Below are 26118 nucleotides of genomic sequence, written 5' to 3' on the forward strand. Positions count from 1 at the left end.
TGGGCGTGCGGCAGGGTCTGTACAGCCCACGCAGAGTGGAAATATGTCGTCGCTTCTGCAGGTTTTTTCCTTCAGATGAAAAGCAGGTGGAAAGGTGAGGCAGGCACCGTTGAATTCCGGCATCGGGGGGCCGGGTGAGAAGGGTGCTTCCAGACACGTCTGCTTCCGTCTGCAGGAGTCCGTACGTGGCCTGTGTGAGTGAGCGGAGACCCACTCCGTGTCCGGTGTCAGAGCAGGGGGACGGCCCGTGACTGTCCCACAGATGCTGCTCCTGAAAGCCGACTCCTGTGTTTGACACGTGTGGTGCCACTTTGTCGGTGATCAGACTGTCGGCCCCTCCTGGCAGCGCCCTCTTCCCGCTGGGAGCCTGCGGATGCGTACAGAGGGTGTCCGGCCCCCGGGAGATTCGGCTCCTCCGTGCGGGGTGAAGGCACGGGAGGAATGCTGCCGACTCCGTGTTTGGAAGCTGACCTCCGGGGTCCGTGGGTCCGACTGGGGTGGAGAGAAGCAGGCTAGGAGTGACCCTGAGCATGGTTATGGAGGGCGGGTGCTTCTAAGATGTGGCACGTTCATATTTATGGTGCCCTGTATTGGGAAATGCTGGTCTTTTCCATTAGCAAAGCCATTTAATAAGTTCCTTTAGTTTGTGCAAAAGGAGCCGTTCCCGTGTGTGGCCAGATCGTGAGTCACTCGGCTGCGCCTTCTCTCCCAGTGCTTATCTTACCCTCCCCCGACGGAGTGTGTGAGCCTCACAGCTGCTGGCTGAGAGCACATGTGGGCCGCGGTCCGCCCCCGCCCCGGCAGTCCCGTGACTCCTCTGACGGTGCTTCTCCCCCAGGACATGCTGAAGAACACGTCCCGAGGGCACCCGGACCGGTTGCCCCTTCAGATGGCGCTGACCGAGCTGGAAACCCTAGCGGAGAAGCTGAACGAGAGGAAGAGAGATGCCGACCAGCGCTGTGAGATCAAGCAGGTCGCCCAGGCTGTCAACGAGAGATACCTGAACAAGGTTGAGCGGCCCCCCAGTCCGTGCGGGGACCTGCTGTGCCCTGGCTAACACGCCGCCCTTCCTTCCGCCACTCGCTACTCACCTTCTGGAAGCTTTGTGCTGACGCCCCGGCCCCGGCCCTGCCTCCGAGGCCGATGGAGGGCATCCGGCTGGTCGGGCAGGCTTCCTCGGGGGAGGGGCCTCCCGCCTCCGCGACAGCCTTGCGGGGTCTGAATCTCGCTGCCAAAAGGCGGTGTTTCCGCTCAGAGGGTCACGACCAAAGCGGAGGGGGTCACATTCGTTCTCACCTGCACCTGTCCGTGCTCGGACTAAGCTATGGGAACGGGAAGGAGCCGCGGCGGGAAAGCAGTTTCTGGGCAGAGCTGCGTTTCTGCTCTATGCGGGCGAGCCCGTCCGGGGACAGCAGCCTGGGCGGACGTGGACTTTGAACCTGCTCACAGCCCCGGTCCACGGGGAGAGGTTTGGTGTTGAGTAATTCCGTGTCGTACCTACGTCGCTAAGGTCATTTCCGCTTCTGTCTGTAGGGCCAGTGTCCTCCCAGTGACCCCCCAAGGGTTCACGACGAGAACTTTAATGCGTTTTGAGGAACAGGTTTTTCCTGACTTTCTTAATAATTTGATTAGGAATTTCTGTGAGCTGAAGGTAGCATTAAGCGCCGGGGACGTGGTTTAGGACCCTGCTTGGCTCTGGTAACAGCGCTTGCAGACTTGTGTGGGGCCCCGAGTAAGGCTGACGAGGAAGGGCTGCGTGTCCCTCGCTGGCGATCCCGTGCCTGTGCGCACGGCCTCGTCCTCCCCGTGCACATGTCGAGAACAGACTGACAGTGAGGACGGCCGGCCGGCCGCGGACGAGAGTCTCTAAGGGCTGGGGCTAGTACTCGGGCAAGTTGTTTAAGGAGAAGGCGTACGGCTGACGGGTGAGAACAGGTGGGCCCCCCGTGCCTGGGTCCGTGTCTCTCGGCTGGAGGAGCTGTGTAAGGGCTGTGGTGGTCAGACTCCCCTCACTCTAGGTAATTCCAAACACTGAAACCACAGAGTAAAAAGCTGCTTTCAGCACTCCACGCAGTGCACGCATACAGGGTGATCGGAGGTGCGGGAATTCTCCGTATAGGGGAAAACCTGCAAAGCCTTGACGCTCTGTGCTCCTATATTTTGCAAGACTTCCGCTCACGCTTTCTGTCCTTCTGACGACCTCGGTTGCGGGGAGCGCGTCAACTGTGACTTTGAATGTTCAGCTTCTCAGCAGCGGGAATCGGTACCTCGTGCGGTCGGATGACATGATCGAAACCGTGTACAACGACCGGGGAGAGATCGTCAAAACCAAGGAGCGCCGTGTCTTCCTGCTGAGCGATGTGTTGATGTGTGCCACGGTCAGTGCACGGTGAGCGGGGGCCTCACCCAGGGGTCCGCTGAGCGCCCACGTGTGCACCAAACCATGGGCTGCTTGAACTCGTGCTCTGAGTGGCAACAGCATGGAACTGGCCCGTGAATCAGGGCTCCCTCTCCCAGGGGGCCTGGGTGCTGGGCCTCCATGAGCACACCCCTAGATCAGAGCCAGCATGATGCCTGTGGGCCCCCCATGGTGGCCGGCCCCTGGTCCCGTGCAGTCCCAGCACAGGTCTGGGTGGGTGATCCTCCAGGGGCTCACCCGGCATGGCCCGATTCCAGCCCCACCTTCTCAAGGCTCTGGGAAGTCACCCCGTCTCGCTGAGCCTCATGCACACACTCTGTAGGGTCCTGGCGGGGAAGCTGGTGATCCCTGGGACTCTGGGGGTCCCGCTGAGGAGCACCGTGAGACATGTCAGCCTGGCGCCCGGCACGGGGCTGTCTGGTTACTGTCAGTGTTTGTTATGGTTCCTCCTCGTCCTCAGTGGCTCTGAGACAGGTACAGAGTAAGTCTGGAAAATATGCCCTTTTTTTTTTATGTTTTATTTGTTAGCGAGAGGGGAGACAGCACGAGTGGGGGTGGGGCAGAAGGGGAATCTCAAGACACCTTGCTCAGCTTAGAGCCTGGTGCGGGGCTCGCTGTCACGACCCCGAGATCATGACCTGAGCCAGAACCAAGAGTCGGTTGCTTAACCGACTGAGCCGTCCAGCCACCCCCAAATGTGCCAGTTTTAATGACAGCCCCATGTCAGGACGTTGCTTGATTCATACCCAAGGCTCAGCCTTTATCGTTAAACTTGCCGTGGCCACACTCGGACCTCTGGAAGCAGCCACGCTCGGCGTGGTTTGGCCACTGCCTTCACTTGCGTGTGGAAAGGAGCAGGTCACTGAGGCGTGGGCTGAGCCTGGGGGCCTGGAGAGGTCTGAGCAGTACGTCCCGGCAGGGAGTGCCTTCTGCTCCCTGTGTTCCCGCCCCGAGAGCCACTTCCAGCCACACGGAAGCTAACGGCACAGACTGGTTTCCAGGCCTAACGGTGCAGGAAGCACCCCCTCCACTGGAAAGATGAGGTCACACGGTGAAAGCACTTTGTGGACAGCGAAGCGCGGCGCACACGTGGGTGTTTCCTGTCCCACGGGTTTGCTGTTCGTAAGCAAGCTTTGTCTGAATGTAGCGGGAGGGCTGCTCGCCGTCCTGCGGGGTCCCGGGGGCGGCCCAGGTACATGCTCCAGCACATGCCCCTCGGTCAGTTTGGGTCTTTGGAAAAATGTTATGTCATTTTTAAAAACCTGAAGCTGATAATATACTTTCCAGATGAGCAAGAAGTGGACAGACCCTTAGAAAGGGGGTTAGCCGTGGTCACTACCAGGGTTGTTCCTCAGAGTAACGCCCCGGGCCGTGGCAGGGAAGCCAGGTTCCGACAGCCTTCTACGAAGTGAGGAAACGGGACGCTGTTCCGTGGCCAGAGATGTTCTGAGCGACACTCCCGGGAGGCGGTGCAGGGGGAGCCACCTCGGTCAGGCCCCGAGGATGATCAGAATAGGAAGATTCCCCCAAACCTCAGTAGAAGTGAAGATTTTAGATTCAAACACAATGAGTAGACATTGGGGTCGAGTTCTTGGGCTTCTCCATTTTTACGTCCAGAGCCCGCGGAGCCCCTAGAGCACACAGCGTCTGAGCGTAGCCTTCTCCTCCTCCCCCTTGGCCCGCGGACCAGACGTGGAGAAGTAAGGTCTTCCAACGTCAGAGCGACGTCGGGCAGCTCGGGCACCAACATGTCCAGCGTTTCGGTTGGAAGTGCAGCGTCTGGACTTTTGGTTATTCCTGTGTACATTTTGACTGGAAAAGATATGTACATCTTGCAGGAAGCAAACTGAGACAGTGACCAGAAGTGGGGAGCAGTGATTGCCCCTGCTGGGGGAAGGGGGGCTTCCTGGCCACGCGGAGGACCTCAGGTGGCTGGCGGCCTGGCAGCCCAGATGGGTGCTGGTCACGCAGGTGTTTGCTGTCGTATCTTCCCCTACGGAGCAGGTGTGGCTCGTGGGGTCTCCGCACGTAGACCTCATTGTGTGGCCCAAAGAAGAAAATAACCTGCACAGGTCATGAGATTGTTTTATTTAATTTTTACCTACATATTTTCATTACGGAGCCTGATGGCAGGATGTGACTTTATTAGACGAGGTTCGCTCTCCCCGGGAGTAAAGCGTTCCGATGTGAAGCGGACATTTCCCCGATAGCAGCCTGTGCCGGAGCACACGAGCATCTGCCCAGCCGTCCGTCAGGCAGCCTCCGGCTTGTCCCCTTTAAGCATTTGTGGAAACGCGGGAGCTTTTGGGAGATAAGCCTTCCGTCTTCCCCCGTCCCCCTAGATTAGGCAGTGAAGGGTTCCTGCCCTCCCCTGCGCGGTCCCGGGGGACCCAACGGTGTGTTTCTCGCCCGAGTGTCAAGGGCGACAGGTATCCTGACTTCTGCGGGGAGGGATGCTAACCCGCGGCCTCCTCTTTCAGCACCGCGGACAGCAACGCCCTGGCGTCCCCCGGCCGGAAGTACTTGTTGAAGTGGAGCGTCCCTCTCGGACGCGTGGAAGTGGTGGAGTATGGCAGCAGCGACGGGGCTGGAGAAAACAGGTGCCCCCCCGTGCACCCCCCAGAGAGCCTGGCGGTGGTCGCCAACGCCAAGCCGAGTAAGTGACACTTGACTCATGTGCGTGTGTCTTGCGGCCGCGTCAACACCAACCTCAGAGGCCGTTTGCTCGGCTTCCGCAGCGTCCGGGGCCCCCGGGGGGTGGTGGGGCTGTTGGACGAGACCGTCCTCGGAGCCCTGTTTTGCGCCGGCTGGTACACGTCGACGGAGAGCCCACCGGCCCCTCATCTCTGAGCCCACCTCACTGGCGTGCGCCCTTTGGGTTAGCAGGGGAGCCGCATCCTGTGGGACGCGCCGTCTCCCCAGGTCTGTGATTTCCGTTCTGCGTTTTCCCACTCAGCAGGGAGGGCGCTACCTCTCGTCTCCCGAGCGTGCGTGGACGTCCAGCAGCGTGGGGACCTCGGTCGTGGACGTGGCTCTGCCGTGCACCCCGGCATGGTGCAGCCCCTGCTCTCCCGCAGCTCCCGGGGAGGGAGTGCCGGTTGCTCGGCCGAGACGAGCCACGGGTGTCCTGACACTGGCAGTGCTTCTGCAGCTGTGTGACGTGTGTGGTCTTTATTGCTGAAGGGTCTCGGGACTGGAGAGTTTGAATGTTGTAGTATTCCTGACTTTCTCCTACCATCTCTCTTTTTTATTTTATTTTATTTTTAAAGATTTTATGTGTTTGACAGAGAGAGTTCATAAGTAGGCAGAGAGGCAGACAGTGAGAGGGAAGCAGGCTCCCCACTGAGCAGAGAGCCCGACTCGGGGCTCGATCCCAGGACCCTGCGACCATGACCTGAGCCGAAGGCAGCGGCTTAACCCACTGAGCCACCCAGGTGCTTCTGTCTCTCTTTTTTAATGCAATTAAAGCCTGGCTGAGTTTCACCCTGGCGCCGGCCTCTGCCCCAGGCGTGGAACACACAAGACAGTGAGTGGGGACCCGCAGTCGGCCTTTTCATACATGGAATGAGCCTTGATATTAAATGTTCGTGCCGTAAATATGTGGGACAGCCTCTCTGAAGACTTTGTTTCTGCGCGTTCAGAAGGAGGTGCCTTTAAAGCCCGCAGCTCTCCCGGCCTCTTGGGCCCATCCGCTCGGACTCCCGGAACAGGCCTGAGGAGCATCAGGTCTTATAGGCTGGGAGGTCTCCCGTTGTTCTCACTCATGTGACGGTAGCCGTCGGTCCCTCAGGTGGGGATGAGCCTGGAAGACCGCGTCCCCAGGCCCCGTGTTACGGGTCCTATAGTCCTGAATCACTGACCGCCAAGTCCTTATAGGCATGGCTAATGGGCTCCGTGAAAAATCAAAGTCCCAGAAGGTGTCACAGTTTCCATGGCGGGAATGTCCTGAGCGGGCGGGGAGGGGGTTCTCCCAGACGGACGCGGGTCTCCGGGATGTACTCACGTTCCACTTGCGAATCTCGAAAGTTTGGAAAAGTCCATGTAAATTGCTTGGCCGAATTGGGTGCAAATCCCAGGTGCGTCTTGGTTTTGCAGACAGCACCGTGCCTTCCTGTGTTTGTAACAGCAGCAATGTTAGAAGGTATTCGCGGGTGAGATTGCCTCCTTGTGCTTGAGTCACCGCGGAGAATCACTGACCCGCGGCTTTGGTCGTAGAAGGGACACTGGGCAGTACAGCATCGCTACGTTGTCTTACTTGAGTTTTTATTCATAACTTCCATGGAGCTAACACAGAACGAGATTCGAATCCGTTAGCAGCATGGGAAAGCTGACCCTGAAACAACTCCGGGGTGAGGGGCAGCAACCCCCGTCCGTTGAAAATCCTCATCCATGATTTGACTCTCCAAAAACTTAACAGTGAAAACCTGCTGTCGAGCGGAAGCCCCAGTGAGAGCAGGAGCAGCTGGCGCACGCCTCGCACGATACACGGATCCTGTCCTGTGTTCTCACGGGACATCAGCGAGGGGACACACAGCGTCAGAGAGGACATGGTACGACACGCTCCTGGCGCGGCCGCAGGTCTATCAGAGCAACTTGCGTAGGAACGGACCTGGACAGGTCAAAGCCGAGCTGCTCACGGTGGACCGGCCCCGGAAGAGCAGACACGGGCGCCAGAAACGTTCCCACGAGCTTCTGTCGGTGACGGCAGGTGCAGTTCTCATTGTCAGCGAGAAGAAAATGTGTCCTTTGGGAGAGTGTCGGGTTTTCTTCGTTCTTCAGTTTAAGGAGGAGTTTGATGTGACATCCTAAGTTCAAGAGACTTGGGAGCGTGCTTGGGGCCGTACACGGTTGTGTTCTGACTTGCCCTGACCTTTCCCGTCACTCCCAAGAAGCAAGCGCTAGCCTCGTGAGCACCGTTGTTCGGGGGTGTCTGTGTGGACACCGTCCTGAGGAGGGGGGTGAAGACCAGACCCGTCTGCCGTCCACTGAGGTGTGTTCCACTCCGTGTTGCCGGTGGAGGCCGCACGTGGGCGTCACTTGTGTCACCGCCCGTGCTGTGGCCCGTGCACAGGCGTGCACCCTCTTTCAGTGCGGCCCGTTACCGTGGTGCCTTACTTTAGGGACTCGGGGTCCCGGTAACGGAGGGGTGCGCGCAGACGTCATCGGCACCGAGCTAGTCCTCGTCCCCTTCCCACTTCGGGGCTGGGCGTGCGGTGGGCGCCCCGTGAGTGTTTGTTGGGCAGATGAAAAGAAAATTGGAATCACCGTTGAATGGAATTGTTAATGAAACTGCATCTTTCTACCTACCTGTTTATCGAAGTCCTGTTCAAAACCCAGCGCCGCGTCCTGGCGACCCCTTGACGAGTAAGGGGCTGACGGTGCCTTCCGACGCCCCAGGAGATGGATGCAAGGAACAGCTGATGTGCTTGGATACGGTCCTCGACAGAGCCCGGGGCGCAGGATGCTTCGGGAGGTCAGCAGGGACTGTTTTCTCCGAGCCACCGCTGGAGCCGGTTGTGAGGAGGAGCGGGGTTTCGGGAGCCGGAGGCGGGCGACGCGCCTGTTGACTCGTCGGTTCCTTCCGCCGGCCTTTGTCCGACACCCACCCGGAGCTCGGAGGGAGCTTGTGCCCAGGGAGCGCTGAGGGTTTTTGTGACTGGACCCTTCCAGCCTGTGGCGCTCCCTCGGGATTCTGGAGGACGGAGCCTGGTCCATTTGTGGGTCCAGGGCCGTCCACAGGTGCAGGAACCCCAGGAGGCTTCCGGGCTGTCTCGGGATTGCGTGGGCCATGGCGTGGCACTCGCTGTGGCTCTCCAGCCAGCGGCACTGCTTTGTCCGGAAGGAAGGGCCCAGACCGGGCGGCGTGGTGCTGTATGGGCCGCAGACCCTGAGACACCGCTCGGCAGAGCCCCTTCCTTGTACGGCTTCGTGGCGCGCATGGCTGGACGCAGAACAACAAAGTGTGGAGTCAGAGCAGGAACACAGAATAATCGCCGATCGCTCCGTAAACTGTTTCTGGAGAAAGGAAGACAGGACGGCGGGGACTGGCCCCGCGTCGGTAGTGCTGGTGTTTCCGGGACGGAGCCTTGACGTGCTGTTCGTTCCCCGTCATGAGCAGACTGTGGCCATGAAAGGGTTGGATTGGGAATCGTCCGGACACAGCATTCCAGACAGGAAGGCCTCCGGGAAGCCGTGTTCTGGGCCCCGGAGTCCAGGAAGGGGCGCCTTCCCGAGCCTCAGGTTGTCGTGGGGCCCGTGCTCTGTTCCTGTTTCTGGAACCCGTCACTCATCTCAGCTCTGCGTCGGACGCGTTCCTTGTGTAAGTGCGGGGTTTTAGCAGGCTGTTGACATACAGCTGCGGGCAGCGGGGAGGCCTGTGGGCAGCGAGTCTGCGGGTCGGGGGGTCCCAGCACCCGGCCTCCGTGGGAGCGAGTGTTCTCTGCGTTCCTGGCTTAGTGCCGCACCCGAGCTGTGCGGACCCCTGTCTGCTGGTTTTCCTGTCCATGGAGGGGATCCAGGTTTTAGCTCTAATTCCTGAAATGATGTCTGTGGAGTATGTGGCCCTCTAAATGCCTTCTCGGTTAAAAAATTTCTTTAACAAATTGAAATGTGCTAATTCTGTGTGTTGGAAGACTGAACTCCAGCCAGACCTCCGTGGGGCACTTTCAGGCTTCCGGTCAGGGACAGGGAACGAACGGCAGGTTCACTGGCAGGAAGGACTGTCCCGCCCACCCTGCCCACACGCCTCCAGCAATGAGGGTCCATGCGTTGTTGGGGCCAGACCAGGAGCTGCTCTTGCACGTCAAGTCCAGAATTTGGATCTCCTTCCCACCAGCCTGCGGACAGCGAGCCGTGCTGCTCCGTGCATAAACCCGCGTCTGTCCACGAGTCATAGCTAGCTGGGCCATCTCCACTGTCTCCGGAGTTTTCTAGAAGGGCTTCAGATGCCCCCACAATGCTGTTGTTCCTTCTGGTTCTCCTGCATTTGTCACCCTCGGTCAGTTTGAGACGCCAGGCAGGAGTTGTTGCTTCCTCAATAGCCTTGCGACTTCTCTGCCGTGTGGATGACTGAGCTCTGAGCTCAGCGTTGGGGAATTCAGTCTCTTGTTCTGCACTGAAGACAGAGCGCGGGTGTCACGGCCTAGCAGCCGGGCTACAGGAGCCGGTGAGGTTGCCGCCGTGGGCCTCGCGGGAGCCGCACGCATGTGGACGTGCTGGTAAGGAAGAGCCGTGTGAGGAGCGGATGGTCACTGGCCAGCTTGCTCCCTTTGTTGTGAAACGTCCCCAAAGCACTTGATAGGCCATCGGTCGTAGAATTTGTCTAGATTAGTCCTGAAAAATCAGGCCTGGCGGAGGCATAAAGATCCCAGTAAAAATGGCTCAGAGGGCGTTTCTGAGGACTGTTAGCTCCCCGGCGAGGAGTGAGTGGTCGGACGTCCGCGTCTGGAAAGCTCGCGGTGGACGCCCGGCTCCGTTTTGCAGGCAGACGCGCGTCCGCAGACAGTCCACACTGGAGGACGGACGAAGCCCCGCACTCGGCTGGGCCGTGTGCACGAGCAACGTGCAGGGCGCCTCGCACACCCCGTTGAGAGTTCCCACACGCGACGGGGTGCCCGAAACCGGCCGGGGCGCTTGGTTTCCTCCGGGCTGGCCCTGAGAACTGTCCCAGCCCTTTAGGTTTTATTTTCTCCCAGCGGGGGTTTGTCCCTTAGAAGAGCGTCTGCGCGTAGCACGTGTACTTGCCTCGCCTGGGAACCGCTGCCGACCCGCCCAGCCCGGCCTGGTGCTGAGGGCGGCGTCCGCTTCAGTCACGCTGGCCTCGCGGAAACGGACCCAGGAGACATCCTTATCCAACACGGACAGATCTGCTCCCTGGCCTGCGGGGCGCTGGCGGGGGCCCGAGGCCGTCTGTTTCTGTGAATGCGGAAGAGGAGGCAGCTGTGACCGCGTGTCCCGTAAGGGGTGGGCTCCGCGTGAGACGTGGCGTTGGGTCCTGCCTGCGTGTCAGTGTGGGGCCTGTGTCCTCGCCGGGAGGAAGGGGCACAGGGCCTAGTCCTGGGGGGGTGAGGAACATTTTCCCCCGGCGCAGAGGTGGCCCCGGGGGGGGGACGGGGCTCTTCCCCTGCCTGTCGCTGTTCTTCTCTGTGTCCTGTGGTCCCTTGGAGAAAGGGCACTGGGGAGCCCATGCTGGTGCTGGAGGACCCGGTTGTTGGAAATTTGGCTTCAGTCAAACGCAGTGTCAGCAGTGTGTTAGAAATGCAAGTGACAAGACGTCAGCCAAACCCAAAGTGTGAGAGGCTCTGTGAGGTAGCGCACCGGCCGTGGTCCTGATGTTCAGGTCCTGGAAGACGGGCGCCCCCGGAGCTGGCCTGGCCTGGAGTGGAGGCAAGTGCGTGCGGGGCTGTGGGTCGGGTCCGGGAGCAGAGCACGAGCTCGGGGAAGCTGGCAACACTGGAACACGGCTTGCGGGCTCGCGAACGGCGTCCTGTCCACGTGACCTGGCGGGTTTGACGACGATGCTGTGGTTCTGTGAGAGTCTAATGTCACGGGACGCGGCGTAAAGGGCGCACACGGGGACAGTCGGCATCTTTTCTGAGTCTGAAGTCCTTCCAAAATGAGAAGTTAGAAAAGGAAAATGCGCAGGATGCTTGGCGAGAGCCCCTTGTTAGGCATTCTCGGTCCCGCGGCGTCTTACCCTCCGGCTCGCGCGTGGCTTCACGTGGCGCCGTGTGCTGCTTCGTCCGCAGACCAGGTGTACGTGGGGCCCGGCCAGCTCTATCAAGACTTACAGAATCTGCTGCATGACCTGAACGTGGTCGGGCAGATCTCGCAGCTCGTCGGGAGCCTCCGAGGGAACTACCAGGTAACCGGCGGGCCCCGTGGCGCGGAATTCCGTGTCCACATCCGGGTCGCCATCACGGCGAGGCCGGGCCTCCGGGTTCCCCGCGGAGGGAGAATCAGGCTGATCTTGAGAACCAGTGCGATGGCGGGGGGTCAGGGGGAAGCGTCCTTGGGTCACCTCACTCACAAGCGGACTCCAGTCTCCGTCCCGTTTTGGAGACACCCAAGCCCGGGGTAGGGGGCTCGTGTTAGGAAGGCGCTATGGGAGGCTGGTCTTCCCCGGGCTCCTGCCCCAGCCGCACTCTGTCCTCCCTGGGAGCCTGCCTTGGTGAGACCTTCACCGCGCACGCCTGTCCCTTCGCAGAACCTGAACCAGTCCGTGGCGCACGACTGGACGTCGGGGCTACAGAGGCTCATTCTGAAGAAGGAGGAGGCGATCCGGGCCGCAGACTGCTGCCGCATCCAGCTGCAGCTCCCCGGGAAGCAGGACAAGTGAGTGGTCACTCGGCAGGGCGGCCGTCCCGGGCGGGGCTCAGAGAGCGGCTCCGCGGCCCCGTCGGGGGTGGTGTGGGCAGGGCTGGTCCCGGGATCCACGTTCTGCGCGTCGAGTGCCTTTCTGCTCCCCCGGCAGGTCGGGGCGGCCCACGTTCTTCACTGCCGTGTTCAACACCTTCACGCCCGCCATCAAAGAGTCTTGGCTCAACAGCCTGCAGATGGCCAAGCTCGCTCTGGGTAAGACAGGCCGACCCCAGCTCGGGGGCATGTGTAGGCGGGGGCCACGGGCGCATCCCGATGCCGCTTCTCTCCGGAGGGCGGTGTCCGTGCCCAGCACGAGAAAGACCCCGGCAGTAGAATCCCTGCGCACCCGGCAGAATGTTCCTGTTTCTGTTTCTGTTTTTTAGTACTTATTTATTTATCCGAGAGAGAGACTTGTGAGTGAGCAGAGGGTGGGGGAGACTGGCAGACCCCGCGGAGCAGGGCGCCCCGTGCGGGGCTCTATCCCAGGACCCCGAAATGACGACCTGAGCCAAAATCCACAGTCGGGTGCTGAACCGACGGGGCCCCCCAGACAGCCCAGAAGAATGTTCTCAAACAGGAAAAATGAACCCGAGCAGGAGTGGTTGTTTTTAAAAGGTTTTATTGATTGTTTGAGTGAGAGAGCCGGGGAGGGACAGAAGAGAGCCGGGGAGGGACAGAAGACAGAGGAAGGGAGGAGCCGGACGCGGGGCTCGATCCCAGGACCGACCGGAGCCAGAATCCACAGGGGAGGGGCCCACTGCACCCCCTGAGCCGAACAGGCCCCCCGCCCCCCAGCGGGAGTTGTTTTTACTATATCTGCATTATAATGAAGGGATTCTAGGAAAAACAGGCCCTGACTTTTACATGTGGCTCAGCCCCTGGGGAGGCCCAGCCCCACCGGTGGGACATCCTGCTTCTCTGCCCCACAGTGAGCAGGTCGCCCCTGAGCGGTCCCTGGAGAGCCTGCCCGCATGGTCAGGAAGGCCCCTGGTTCCTGCTGCCTCGAGGGGCCTTGGTGATTCTGTTTCCGCTCCTCTGTCCGCACCTGTGGTCTGTTGAGCCGTGAGTCAGTCAGACAGGCCTGTGCGTATGTTGTTCACACACAGTGTGTGACCCCGAGCACACCGTGACACACAGGCCCCATGTGCTGTTGTCGCTAAGTGAAAATAAAATACGGAGGGAACACGGCCCGGCCGCTGCTCGCCCCAGGGCCCAGGGCTGCACTTCCTGCCGGGCGGGAGCCTCCCCGCCACTGCCTGTGCCCCTCTGTCTCCCGGGACGATTGCATGGTTTGTCTTGTACTGGAGGCTGCGAGCCTGAAACGGCCCACTCTGATGAGAGCGAGCTGAACCCGAGAATCGGCCCCTTTCATCCCTGCAGAGCCGAGATGGACAACTTGCTCTGTAGCAGAGTTTCTCTTCGCTTCCTCGTGCTTTTTTCTTTTTAATTCTTATTGTCACAGAGAGAGAGAGCACAAGCAGGGGGAGCCCTAGGGAGAGAGGGAAGCAGGGTCCCCGCTGAGCCGGGAGCCCGACGCGGGGCTCGATGCCAGGCCCCGGGATCATGGCCTGAGCCCCCCGCAGACGAGTCACCGACAGCCGCCCAGGCGCGTCTCCCTCGCGTGTTTTACTCCATGGTTTTCTGCCTGTCGCGGCAGCTCTCACTGTGCCCGTCGTATTTGAATCTGAACATCTCCGTTGCGTTGAAGAAAGACAAAGATGAGCAGCTCCAGCTGCTCTACGGGGCAGTCTCCGCCCTCGCGTCCTCGCGGTCGGGGACAGCGAGCAGCAGACAGGACACGCTTCTCAGAATAAAGCAGTGACTGTCCAGGCCTGCCTTTGGGAGGACAGCGTGCTGTGCTCCAGCAACCGTGTTGAGCTCTGCGGGCTGGCGTAGGCTGTGATGTCCACGTCTGGGGCCCACGGGGCCGGGTCAGCCCACAGGTGGCTTAGGTCTGCCCCTGCCTGTTTCTCTTCACACGCCCGCAGAGGAGGAGAACCACATGGGCTGGTTCTGCGTGGAAGATGACGGGAATCAGATCAAGAAGGAAAGACACCCTCTCCTCGTGGGACACATGCCGGTGACGGTGGCCAAGCAGCAGGAGTTCAAGGTGATGGGCGGGGGGCCTGGAGGAGGGGTCCACTGTGCACAGAGACGGTGCCTCCTTGTCTGGGTAGAGTCCCACGTGGTCTCCCCAAGTCAACTACTGTCCGCATTTCTCTGGGGGCATTTGTTTAGGAATTAAGGTTGCTAGAGGATGAGTGTGAAAGCCGGCTTTGCTGCCCAGCGGCCGTCGGGAGGTGGAGGTTCCTCGCATACCTGGTACATTCCAGGCATTATTAGTTACATGAGGGCACATGTGTCAACCCCAGCGGTGTTCAGTGTCCACAGTGGGTCACAGGGAGAGGCCTCATGTTTGCGCGGAGTACAGCAGGCTTGGGCTGACGCGGGGTTTATCCGTGCGCCCGGCTGTCTGTCCTGGCACCGCGGAGGATGTGTTCAGAGACACGTGGCTGTGTCTTTGTGTGTGCGACGAGCAGAGACATTCCGTTCCTACTTCTCCTTCCTGGACTCTGGCCGACACTCCGCCCCGGAGGTCACGGGAGGGCAGAGGGCGGAAGGGGCGGTGCGCCCCGTGACGGACGTCTGCGGCACCTGCCAGGGTCTGAAGATACGAGAGTGGAGACTGACGTTTGCCTCTGAAAAGCGGATTTCTGAGGCTTACACCCACATCTGTTCTTTTTTTCTGTTTTAACCTTTAAAAAGTAACAATGTGCCGTTTCTGTGACTAAGTGTCAGAAGTCTGTCGTCCACTGAAGACACTGTGGTCTGGACGCCTCCCGGTCCCTTTCTGACGTGTGGGTGTTTGATGTCTCCCCATTAGATCGAGTGTGCGGCCTACAACCCAGAACCCTGCGCGAACAGCGAGGCTCAGCTCGATCCCCTGGCCGCGGCGCACGGCTTCCTGTGGGTAAGATGCTGCGCGTCGGGCGCGGCTTCCCGAGGAATCTGTGGCCATAGCTGGTGTGGGCTTGAGAGGGTTCCAGACCCTGCGGTGGTCGCTGTGTGCGCCGGGCTTTGTTTATAAACACGAAAGTCCCAAACCACCCACGAGGGGACTGAACGCTTTTGGAAAAATGTCCAATTCTCAGGAATTAAAATGTTTCTTTTTCATGTAAAGCTTTGTGGGGTAGCCTCAGCCCAGAGACAACCAATTTAGCTAATATGAGAGTAATTTAAGTATTTCTTCAATTTGGGTGGTTGAATTGCATGGGACCTTCCCCTCCATCTAAGACAGTGCTGGCTTCTTACACTGGAAACTTTGCAATTAAAATTAATTTGTTCCAAATGAAATACTGCATTGGAATTAACTGCCATCCAGTGGGCATTTCTGGTTCTTTCCAAAGGAAGATGGTCCTTGTGTGCTGTGTTTGAGGTCTCCCCGGGCCCCCCCGGACCTGCTCCCTGATGGGTGCCCTGCTGTCCTCCAGCACTGTGCCCTGCCCTCGGGTGACCTCTCCCCTTCCCCACAGCCCCAGCCTCTGTGGTTGGGGCTCCTCCCCGAGCATCGAGGGGGAACGGCCCGAGGAACCGGGTCATTCCATGCGCCCAGCTGCGAGGGAGGATGGGCTTGTTTCCCTGAGGTTTTCGTATTTTAGCAGAGAAGTCCTCCGTCACTGGGACTGTAGTTGGTGACTCATTCCCTCTCCTGATCCTGTTCCCGCCTGAGTCCGCGCCGGCCGGAGCAGGGCTTCATGGCTGGGCACCCTTCCCTGGCAGGACGCGTCTCTGTAGCATGGAAACACTGTAGTACGAGTAAGGGGGGGTGGGACCCCCAGAGGAAACGGGACCCCGGAGCCCTTGCCCCCAGGCCGGCTTTCCCGGCAGGACCCTGAGCGCTCTGTCCTGGCAATGCTTCCCTTAACCAGATCTGACTCTTTGCCACTGAGAAAACAGTTGGACCTCACGTTGGGCACGAAGCCTGTGGGACCCGGCAGATAGATTCACGGGAGTGCCCACGGCCAGCCAGTGTCTCAGGGCCACGGCACACCGCCTTACGCTCACGCCGGTGGCCATGGGAGGCACGTGACATGCGCTCTTTTTGTAAGTCTTTGTTTTCTGGGGTGAGCCTGTGTGGCGTGGGGTCGACTCTCACGTGCGTGGAAGCCTTCGTGCTGTGCCGAGCGGGCCGCCACTGCTACGTGGCGCTGGGACGTGGCTTCTCCGGGGTAGAAAGAGGAATTAAAAACAATCCCAAACTGTGCTCTTGTTATGAAAATTAAAAGGGAAAGTAACCCCATTCGTTGAAAAGAAGAAGCGGGCTCCGGTAGCAGACTGTGTCAGCGGCTCTGGAGTCTGGGAGGAGCGTCCGTTCCCGTGGCAACCCGGAATGTCCCCGCGGCACTGGGCACCGGAGGCAGGGGTCGGTGTGCCGTGGATGCCCAGACGCTCCTCTCTCCTCCCCAATCCCCGACCCAGATCGGAAGCTGCACCAACCAAATGGGCCAGATCGCCATCGTCTCGTTTCAAAACTCCACGCCCAAGGTCATCGAGTGCTTCAACGTGGAGTCTCGAATCCTGTGCATGGTGTTTGTCCCCACGGAGGAGCGGCCTGCGCAGCCCGAGGCCGCGGCCCGGGGGGCGCTGGGCGTGCCCACCATCTGCCTGGGGACTGAGGAGGGGAGGTGAGCCGCTGCCGGCACCCCGAGAGGAGCTCGGGCAGTGGGGACGGACGGTCACCTGCCCGTCTGTTAGGGCTTAGGCCACACGCCAGGAGGCCAGGTCGCCGCCCGTGGGAGTGACCTCAGGGGACCTCCTAGTTCCGCCGTGCGGTTTCCCCCTGCCTGTCTCTTCCTGTTTTCCGAGCGGCTGACTGCTCACGTCTGGGGTAGGACAGGGCCGTGGTCTGGGCCGTACGCGGGCGGAGTGTTGGCCTGTTCACAGCACGCCGCGGGGTTTTCCTGCTGTGAAGTCACCTCGGAAGAAGTGGCTTCTTCATGGTTTCTCCTTCGCAGCAGTGGGACGAGATCGGGGTGGCGGCCGCGTTCCCATGCAGGCTGGGGCGGGGTGGGGCTGGGCCCTGCGGGAGCTGCCGGTCCCCCGAGCACACGCTTACCGGCTCCCGGTCCCCCTCGCAGCATCTCCGTGTACAAGAGCAGCCAAGGCTCCAAGAAGGTGCGTCTGCAGCATTTCTTCACGCCGGACAAGTCCACGGTCATGAGCCTCGCCTGCACGCCCCAGAGCCTGTACGCCGGCCTGGTCAACGGTGCCGTGGCCGTCTACACCAAGGCAGAAGGTAAGCGTGTCTGTACCGTGTGCCCGTCTACACGTCCACTCTCGTAGTGTTTCTGGGGGTTGGCTCTGCACGGAGCTTCACGTCCCTGGGTCACGTCCCCGTGTCTGTCACCGTGCGTCCCAAGGTACGTGCGGCTTCCTCAACCCCGAGCGGACGGCGTGAAGCACCAGCATCCCAGCTGCCAGGCGGGAAGTGGTTTCAGACGTGGGTCTCCCGGCTGACGTGTTCCCGTTCCACAAAGTCCTGATGTCCACACGCGTCCTTCTCCCGGTGGGCGGGACCCGGCCTCCTCGTGGTCCCTGCCATCACGCAGGCCACGGGGCTTTGTTTTCTCAGGTGGGGGAACCTCAGGCCGCCCGTGGGAGTGGCGGGAGCCGGTCTGCACCAGCCCGACAGCTGGGAACCCCGAGATGCGTGCACCGGCCGTTGCCCCCACCCCCCTCCCCACCCCCACCCCAGGCTCCCTCTTGTCTCAGGCGTGACCCAGCCGTCCGGGGGGTTCAGGGACACCAGAGGGGCACAGCGAGTCTGTAGCCGCCTGGGGCTGCGTCTCCCAGCTTGGGGCACTCATGATGCCCAGGGAGCCCAGGGAGGCGCTGGGTCAGAGCCTCTGCAGGGAGACCACGGGGCCAAACCGAGGGGGGCCCGTCGTCCGGGGGAATGGGAGCCCTGCCGGGACACCAGGGCCGCTGCAGCCCCCCAGGAGGGGAGCCGGGAAGGTGGGAAGGAGCGGGGTGGCCGTGGCCGTCCCGTGGGCAGGGGACAGCAGGTGTGCCCCGTGCAGTGAGTGCCGCGGCTGGGGCATGTGGCTTCTGTGCAGGCTCGGCTGCGTTTAGAGAGAAGCGCGTGTTGATTCAGGTACGATGAATAGTCACCGTGGGACGCTGTTTCCTCTCCCCGTCGGCTCTGGCTGGGCGGCCGCGCACACGGGCTCCCTGCCCTCCGTGTCCTCGCCAGCGCTCGTGACTTGTCTTTCTGCGGACGGCCGTTCCCACGGGTCCCGCTTCTCTGCTGCACGTCTGACTAAAACAGCTGTTCTCCGCAGTGGGAGGCTTGCCTGGCTGGAGGCCCTCACGCTTCCACCACTGCTCAGCCAAGCTCTGTTGCGAGTCTTCAACTTTTTAAGGAGCTTGAAATCTGGAAATCTGTAGGAAATTGCCAGATTTTTAAGTGTCAGCTCAATACGTCATCGGCATGTCCTGTGGCCGCCGGTTGGGCAGCCCGGTGCAGCATTCAGGTGGGCAGTAAAGACTCCAGAAAGAGGCTGTCCCCAGGCAGCTGGTCTGTTGGCTGGAGCTGCCAGCTGCTGCCCAGGGCCCAAGGCTGTGCCCTCCCCAACGCCCCAGGGGACCTGGCATAAGAGCATCTTTTGGACTTAACTGCAGCATAGAAGTGTTCCCACTGCCGCTGAGTCATAACTTGAACGTGTGTCTCGAAATGCAGAACGTGCCTCAGGGCATTCTGGAATCTGCGCGCTCGGCTTGGGACGGTCACTCACAAACAGGGGTCGGATTAGAAGGGTCGGCGGTTCCTGCAGAAGCCAGGAGCAGCCCTCGGTGTGCAGCCGGGACCTTGCCGCCTTCCGTGTTCAGAGGGCTTATTCCGGGAGGATGCGGGGCCGGACTCAGAGCTGTCGTTGTGTTTTTGGCACGACGGCTTAAGTGATGGTTACCTGAGGAACTGAAGCATCCGTTTTACTGTTTCCCAGGGTAGTCACGCCGTCACTTTGAAAACGTTGGTCAGCTCTGGCTTTTGATGTTTTCTGTGGCCGTCCCTGTCGACTCGCACTTCATGCCCAGTGGGACAGGCCCCCTCAGCAGGTCTTTGAAAATATTTTCAAACCAAACTATTTCATCCCTGCCCGTGTGTTGGGAATGCAGGGGGAGTTCCCGAGAAGAGGAAAGCCTCCTCAGTTCTGGCTTTTTATTTTTTGAAATTCAGTGAAGATGTGGTGGGTCTTGATACACCGTGCGTGGCGAGGGGAGTTTCAGAGGGGAGAGCCGGTGACGGGGACACGTAAAACTGTCCCATGCTGTCTCAGGTGCAGAGCCTTCCTGATGACCGAGTCGTTCTGTGCGTGTCGCTGTAGGCGACAGGACTCGCCGGACACGGCTGTGCCGAGCCCCGGATCGCCTGTCGCCCCTCACACTCTCACGCAGCTCTGGGGGCGCGTGGCAGAGTTGTCCCCGTGTTGCAGAGAAGGAAGCCGAGACGGGGTTGGGTGGTTCGTACCGGGCGGCCAGGCCGGGGTCTGAATGTTGCTCTGTGCACCGTCACTCCGGTCGCCTCACGGCGAGGACGCCCGCTCTGCGAGCCTGGGACACCCAGACCCACGCGACACCCTCGGAATTACCAACAGTATTTTGCTTGTTGTTTAAAACTGTCTGTGGGGTCCGGGCTGGTTTGGTTGGTAGAGCCTGTGACCCGAGACCCAGGCTCATGGGTTCCAGCCCCAGGGTGGGTGTAAGCCTTCCTTAAAAACAGCACAGGACAAGCAAAATGTGGTCTGTGATCCTTGCCCCCAGGTCCTGTGCACGGATAGCAGAGTCTGAATGAAAGTAACTTTCTCTTTTAAGATGGATCCTGGAATTCCGACCCTCAGGAAGTGATACAGTTAGGCGTCCTGCCCGTTAGGAGCCTCGTCATGGCAGAGGACGCGCTCTGGGCGGCTTCCGGAGGCCTGGTGTTCACGATCCGCACCGACACGCACACCATAGAGGTGAGTCGTCTTTGGTGAGTCTGTGGCCCGGGAGGGATGCATTTCCGTTGAGCTGCGACGCTGGTGGTCAGGGCATCCCCGGCCCGCGGCCCCACCAGCAGGACGGCCCTCCGTCGAGGCGTCTGCTTAACCAGGTAATGCGGCTGCCGCGCAGCCGTGTGTCCGTGGGAGCACGGAGCATTCCTGAGCCGCTAACAGTCACAGACGTTACTGCAAAAGATGCATTGAGTATGAATGTAATAGAGGGTCTTCGAGGACATGGGGAAAATCGACCCTGGTCAGGGGCCCTTCCGGTCAGTGCAAGCTTGGTGTTACTCTTAAGGGTCAGGAGAGAGCCCGCCCCGTGGGTGCAGGGGCCGAGCGCAGGCCCCGGGTCTTAACCTCCTCCACGTTCCAGACGGAGGAAATCGTAAAACATAAACAAAGTCACAAACTTAGATGGAAAGCAGTAGAACGTTCTCATTACTCTGCCGTGGGGGAGGTTTTCAGGGCGTGACCCATGCTTAGAAGTTGTCATAGTAAAGAAACAGTGAATGTGGTAAAGTTGTAGAACATTTTTTGTTCCCATTTGGTACGTGTATGTGTTTGTACAAGAAGAAAGTTTTGTAAATGACAAATGCAGAAAATAGCGTCCATCTCTGTGACCAAGTGTTAGCGTCCTGAGAAGGAGGAGTTCTTCTAGAGGACAGAGAAGCCGGGCCGTCCGCCATCATTCCGCGCCTCCCCTCACAGTGAGCTCAGATAATAATTATTGCTTTCGGCCAACGGAATGAGTCAGGTCCTGACTGGAAATCCCACCAGCATGCGAACGGCCCTTGAGATAGGAGGCCGCTCGGGGAGGACCCCCGTCGTCCGTGCATACGCGCTGCGGGCACCTTGCCGTGACTGGTGGGAACCTCCACAAGCTCTTCGTAAACTGTAGACATTTGGACTTCGGAAGACGTCTGTCCACGTTCTCCCGGAGAAGGACCGTCGACGCAGCCGGGTAGGACCTTCAGCCATTTTGCCAGCGCCCTCTGAGACGTGTTGTAAGACACGCGTGCAGCCTATTCTGGGACACACGTGGTGGCGTGTTCTGGGGTCTCAGAAGATGGGATGTCAGCCTGCGCCCGGAGCCCCCGCAGGAGCTGGAGGGCGGCCGACAGTGGTCAGGGGAGCGCTGGGTCCGTGCAGACCGGGGTAGATCGGCTCTGACCACGTGAGCCCAAGGACGGCGGCAGAGGAGACCCCAGAAGGTCACCAGGTGCCACACTCAGACCCGCGAGGTCCAGACGCCTCCCGTTGGTCACAGGTGGCTCTTCTGGGTTTCCTTCTGGATGTGCGTCTCCAGCATCCTGCAAGCCCCTGCCTCCTGAAGCCGACAGGTCAGAGCTCTGGCCTTGCCATGCAGTTGGCAGGAAGAGAGCAATCGTGGCTTTGATGCCAAGATATGGAGGGCGGGACAAGAACAGTGTAAATTATTCCCACCCGAGAACCCCATGAGGCCTGGCTGGCCCAGCAGAGCCGGGATCCCTAAAAGGAGATTTCTTGGAGCATCTCGGGTGGAGACGGGTGTGGGCGCGTCCGGTGGCCCGGTGGGAGGTGCACTTGGCACAGATGTGGTGGGAACACCCAGGAGTTGGGACTTCTCTCCCCCGCACCTGGAAGCTCTCGGAGGAGGCCCCTCGGGGTCACCGTACTGGGGGGATCCCATGGGAGGCATTGTGTCTGGCTGGCTTTCTCAGGGGTGCACATGTCCTTTCTGTTGGGACGGCCCGTGTTCTCTGAAGGTCAGTTTGCTGGCAGTTTTGGGGGCTGCTGCTGGAGACCACCTACGTGGAGGAGCCAGCCGGGCCAACCCCACAGGGCCCGCGGGCCCGCAGAGAGCACAGCTCTGGGAAGACGCGTGACTGGCCACGAAGTGCAGAAAGCGTAGCGGCAGCTGTCACGGACCCCGGCTCTCCCGCACGGTTCAGGGAGCACCGCGCGGACCGTGCGCGACCCCCGCACCCCCACACTCCCGTGGCATTCAGGGAGCATGGCGTGGAGGTGCGTGACGTGACCAGTTAGAGGATGGAAGACAGACAGCAGGAGACAAATAACATGAAGGTGGGCGGGGCCCAGCAGCACTCGTGAGAACATTCCAGAAACAGTTCTGGGCCCCACCCCGGGCCTGCTGGCGTTGCTCGAGGGCCAGCAGCCTATGCTATGGTGATGTCTGGGGGTCCTGGTGGGCAGGGCTGGCCTGTCCCGGCAGGGGCGAGGGGCACATGCGGGGATGCCTGCCAGTCTCCGCAGCCTCCCATGGTCCCCCCGCCGCCACCGTCCCACTAATCAGCCCCACGGGCAGACATGTGGCTGTGGGGCGTAGTGACCCTCCGCTTCCTCAGGAATTCTGTGCTGGTCCCCAGAGATAGGAATGGAACTTCCTTCGCCGAGAAGTCCGCGGAAGGGTGAGGCCGCGTCTGCTCCCGTGATGGGCGTGGAGGGGGGTGGTCCAGGCCAGCTCGGAGAGTGGGGTCCCGCCCCGTCTGGGTCTCTCTGGGCACAGGTGACAAGGGCTCTGCTCCTGACCGTGGCGGAAATGTTCGCCCCCGGCTGGGCTTCCGGTGGGCTCCGCAGGGCGCGGGTGGGTGAGGGGTGGAGCCCGGCGGCCGCTCTCTGCGTGGGGCAGGCACACAGCACGTGTGAGCACGCCTGCTCGGCGGGGTGACGGGCTCTGAGCAGCCCCCGTTCCGTGATGCTCAGGAGCAGCCCGGCAACCAGAGAAGCGAGCCCGTCTGCTTTCCCTGCCCTGTGCAGGGTCGCGCCGGATTTGATGGGCTGCGGGGATTAGGGGCTGCTCTGAAGGGGCGGCGTCTTGACGCCGACTCTGCAAACTTCACCCCTGCTCGCCCTTCCTCCAGACCTGTCAGGGGTGCCCCCCGCTGCCCGCCCAGGCCTGGCCCATCCTGGCTGTGGCCGAGTTCCCCCTTCACGGGTCCTCGTGGCTCAGGGCTGTCAGGATGGGGTCACGGGGCAGAGCTCGACCAGATGCTCAGGAAAGACCTGGCCCCACAGGGAAGTAGCAGGTGGCCTTTGGGGACCAGGCCAGGGCTGGGGGCAGACCCAGAGACCCGTGGGTCACCCACGAGCGCTCGGAGCAGTGAGGTCAGGCAGGCCTTCCCAGGGCTCTCCCGAGGCCAGGGTACGGCCTCTATTCCCTGCTCCGGGTTTGGGGAAGGGGGCTGCGGGCCGCACACCAGCTGCCCTTCACGATCCCTGACCTTCCAGCTCCCCTGCTCCCGGGCAGCTTGCGAGGGTCAGGGTCCCTGGGAAACACCGGGACTACTGCTTCGGAGCGGGACGAGTACCGTTTGGTCACTACCTTATGTCTTGGGGACAGAGGTGTCTGTGGCTTTGGAGTGGTGGTCCCCTCGCCGTAGGTCCTTGGGGGTCACGCTGGGCCCCTCTGGAGTGCCAGCTGGACGCTCACGGTCAGGGCGGCTGTCTCACCTGGCTGTTCAGTTGTGGCGTGGGGGCTGGCAGTGGCCAGCGGTGGCTGATGGTGACACCGCGGTAAGTCTCTGGTTGTACCCGGAGCCCCAGGCATCGCGTCTCCTTGATTTCCCCAGAACCAGCTGGAGGCCCACCAGGAGGAGGGCATGGTGGTCTCTCACATGGTCATCGCTGGCGTGGGGGTCTGGATTGCCTTCACCTCTGGGTCCACGCTTCGCCTCTTCCACACGGAGACGCTCAAGCACCTGCAGGACGTCAACATAGCCACCCCTGTTCACCACATGCTGCCAGGTAATCGGACCGGCCGGGGGGTCTCAGGGGAGAAGGGGGCGTGCTGCACAGGCCCGGCCCCTTCCGGGCAAGGACACAGGGTGAGTCTGTGCCTCAGCTTGGTTCCCGTAGGTCAGAAGCCCTTCACCGTAGACGTTGCTTGTAGTTGAGCCCAATGAGACCAGATGAGGGGAGCAGGGACCTCACGTGGAAGAGCAGACAGGAGGAGAAGACTCACTGGGGCGGGGAGGGCTCTTGGGGGACGCCAGAGACGCCGCATCTTGGCTGGGAGCCCCCCAGGCACAGAGTGGGAAGGGTGCCCCCAACAGGGGGTAAAACAGGTGCAGGTGCAGAAGTGGAACTGTGGGGACAGCAGGTGGCTAGTGTGTGGGTGTGCGGCTAGTGTGTGTATGTGGCTAGTGTGTGCGATCGGCTAGTGTGTGTGCGACCGGCTAGTGTGTGCGTGTGTGCGACTAGTGTGTGTGCGTGCGGCTAGTGTGTGTGCATGCGGCTAGTGTGTGCGTGTGTGTGACTAGTGTGTGTGCATGCAGCTAGTGTGTGTGCAGGTGGCTAATGCGTGTGTGCATGAGAATGAAGTGCACATGCGTGGGGCAAGTGTGTGCATGTGGCTGGTGTGTGTGAACATGAGCTACCTGTACATGCACGTGTGTCACATGTGCAGCATATACAGAAGCGTGTGGCCAGCGTGTGTTCAGGCTGTAGCCAGGAAGCACAGGCAGGCAGCTGGCGTGTGTGAGCATGTCATTAGCAGGTAGACACTTGGAGGGAGTGTGTGGTCATGTGGCCAGTCTGTTCGCGCTTCTGGCCAGCGTGTGTTTCTGTGTCACGGAGCTGATACATACGAGTGTGTAGCTAGAATATTCTCCCGTATCTGGTGCGTGTGAGATGTAGATAGTATGTATTTGTTACATGGAGCTGGTGCATGTGTGTAGCTGCTGAATGCGAGCACGTGGCCGGCGTGCGTGCAGACGCGTGGCTGCTATATGCATGCGTGTAGGTACTGCGTGTAAGCACATCACTGGTGTGGTGCAGACCCCCGGCCGCCCCCTGTAGGCTCGTGGCTCATGTACATGAGCACGTGGCTGGGACCTGCAGGCGTGTCGCACGTGTGTGCACAAGCAGGCAGCAGCTGTGCTGGGGGAGGGGGTTGAGGGAAGGAAGAGCCTGGCAAGGCTGAGCCTGGAAGGAGCATCCGGCAGCAGCCGACGGAGGATGTGGGGGAGGACGGTGGGGCCCCGCCTGTGGTCCGGGGGCGTCCACGCGGCCGCGTGAACCCAGGGAGAAGCAGAGTCCCCTGGGGCAAGACTGATGAGGGGAGGACCGGCCAGAACGTTTGAGGTTTGGGACCTGGGTTTCTTGGGAAGCACACAAAATCATCAACAGACATGGGGTCACAAAATGCTCGTTTGGGAAAACCAGGCCACTGCCCTGGGTGCTGCTGAGCAGAGCAGCCTGTAGGAAAGAAAAGGAGGGTCTGGGGCGTGGATGGGGAGTCGGGAAAGGGGCTGCAGTTGGGGAATAAATCCCGCCCGGTGCGCCAAGAGGGATGGGGCGGGGCCGAAAGTGTGGGTCGGAACATCAGATGCCGTCCGAACGTCAGCCAGCAGCCTCCGGAGGAGAGAGGAGTGTGCGGACTTGGAAAGAGGGTGTGTGAGGAGCCAGGAGAGCCCTCCGGTGTGCGTGCCGGGAGGCCAGGAGGGGAGCCAGGCAGGGCACGGCCAAGCTCAAGGCCCGAGGGCTGGTGTGTGCATGTGCATGTGTTGGTGCAGGTGTGTGCACGTGAGTATGGGTTTGTGCGTGTGTGCATGTATACATGTGTGTACACACATGTGCATATGCGTGAGGGAGGAGCTTTGCTGCAGACGTTTGAAGATGTGGGAACCAGGGAGGTAAAGAGATTGAGATTAGATTATGGTTTGAAAAAGTTAACAGCAAAAGCTGACCCAGTCATGCCTGGTGAAAACCTCTGAGAAGTTATCTGGGTCCCCTGCCCACGTGGGCAGTAAAGCAAGTTGTCAAAATCCACAAATTCAGTGCCGGTTGTATTCTGGCCAGATACCCTGCGTATATGTGTTTATGTCTTTAGCCGTAGTTTAAAGGGACGGAGGGAGGCTGGTGGTCCCCGGGGCAGGTTTTGTTTTGCTCGTTGATGGTTGCTGGTGGTTGGTGGTTTGTAGTAATGTTGACAGTGTCCGCAGCTTCAGCAGCAGGTGCTAGAGGAAGAGTTACCTGTGATGCGGAAGAAACAGGATAAGGGGTCAAGTTCTAGAAAGGCTGGTCTCTGAAAGGGGAACATTGGTGTTGGATGTGGGGAGAGAAGAATATGGAACGGAGGGGTGGGGTGACACGTGTGGGGCTTGGTGAGTGCTGGTTGTGGGTGGCGTGCCACAAAGCCAAGTTCACCTGCTGCCAGAACAGGCGATCCTGCGTTAGCCAGCCGTGGTCCGTCGGCGGCCGATCCCGGGTTAGCCAGCCGTGGTCAGCGGCGGCCGATCCCGGGTTAGCCAGCCGTGGTCAGCGGCGGCCGATCCCGGGTTAGCCAGCCGTGGTCAGCGG

General features: G+C 60.6%; 1 protein-coding gene across 7 annotated transcripts in view; it reads left to right on the plus strand.

Annotated features, from left to right (window-relative positions):
* ARHGEF10 (Rho guanine nucleotide exchange factor 10) overlaps positions 1 to 26118 on the plus strand; it is an 81824-nt gene that overhangs the window by 49972 nt on the left and 5734 nt on the right. For all 7 annotated transcript variants that reach the window (XM_059384238.1, XM_059384236.1, XM_059384241.1 and 4 more), the window contains 12 exons: positions 839 to 1009; positions 2244 to 2389; positions 4900 to 5075; positions 11167 to 11282; positions 11625 to 11752; positions 11892 to 11992; positions 13768 to 13889; positions 14664 to 14750; positions 16259 to 16464; positions 16918 to 17075; positions 19652 to 19794; positions 23388 to 23562. In XM_059384238.1, the coding sequence (XP_059240221.1) occupies positions 839 to 1009; positions 2244 to 2389; positions 4900 to 5075; positions 11167 to 11282; positions 11625 to 11752; positions 11892 to 11992; positions 13768 to 13889; positions 14664 to 14750; positions 16259 to 16464; positions 16918 to 17075; positions 19652 to 19794; positions 23388 to 23562 (1729 nt within the window). The remainder of the gene's footprint in view (positions 1 to 838; positions 1010 to 2243; positions 2390 to 4899; positions 5076 to 11166; positions 11283 to 11624; positions 11753 to 11891; positions 11993 to 13767; positions 13890 to 14663; positions 14751 to 16258; positions 16465 to 16917; positions 17076 to 19651; positions 19795 to 23387; positions 23563 to 26118) is intronic.

Source organism: Mustela nigripes, chromosome 18 (genome assembly GCF_022355385.1).
Source record: "Mustela nigripes isolate SB6536 chromosome 18, MUSNIG.SB6536, whole genome shotgun sequence".
NCBI lineage: Eukaryota > Metazoa > Chordata > Mammalia > Carnivora > Mustelidae > Mustela > Mustela nigripes.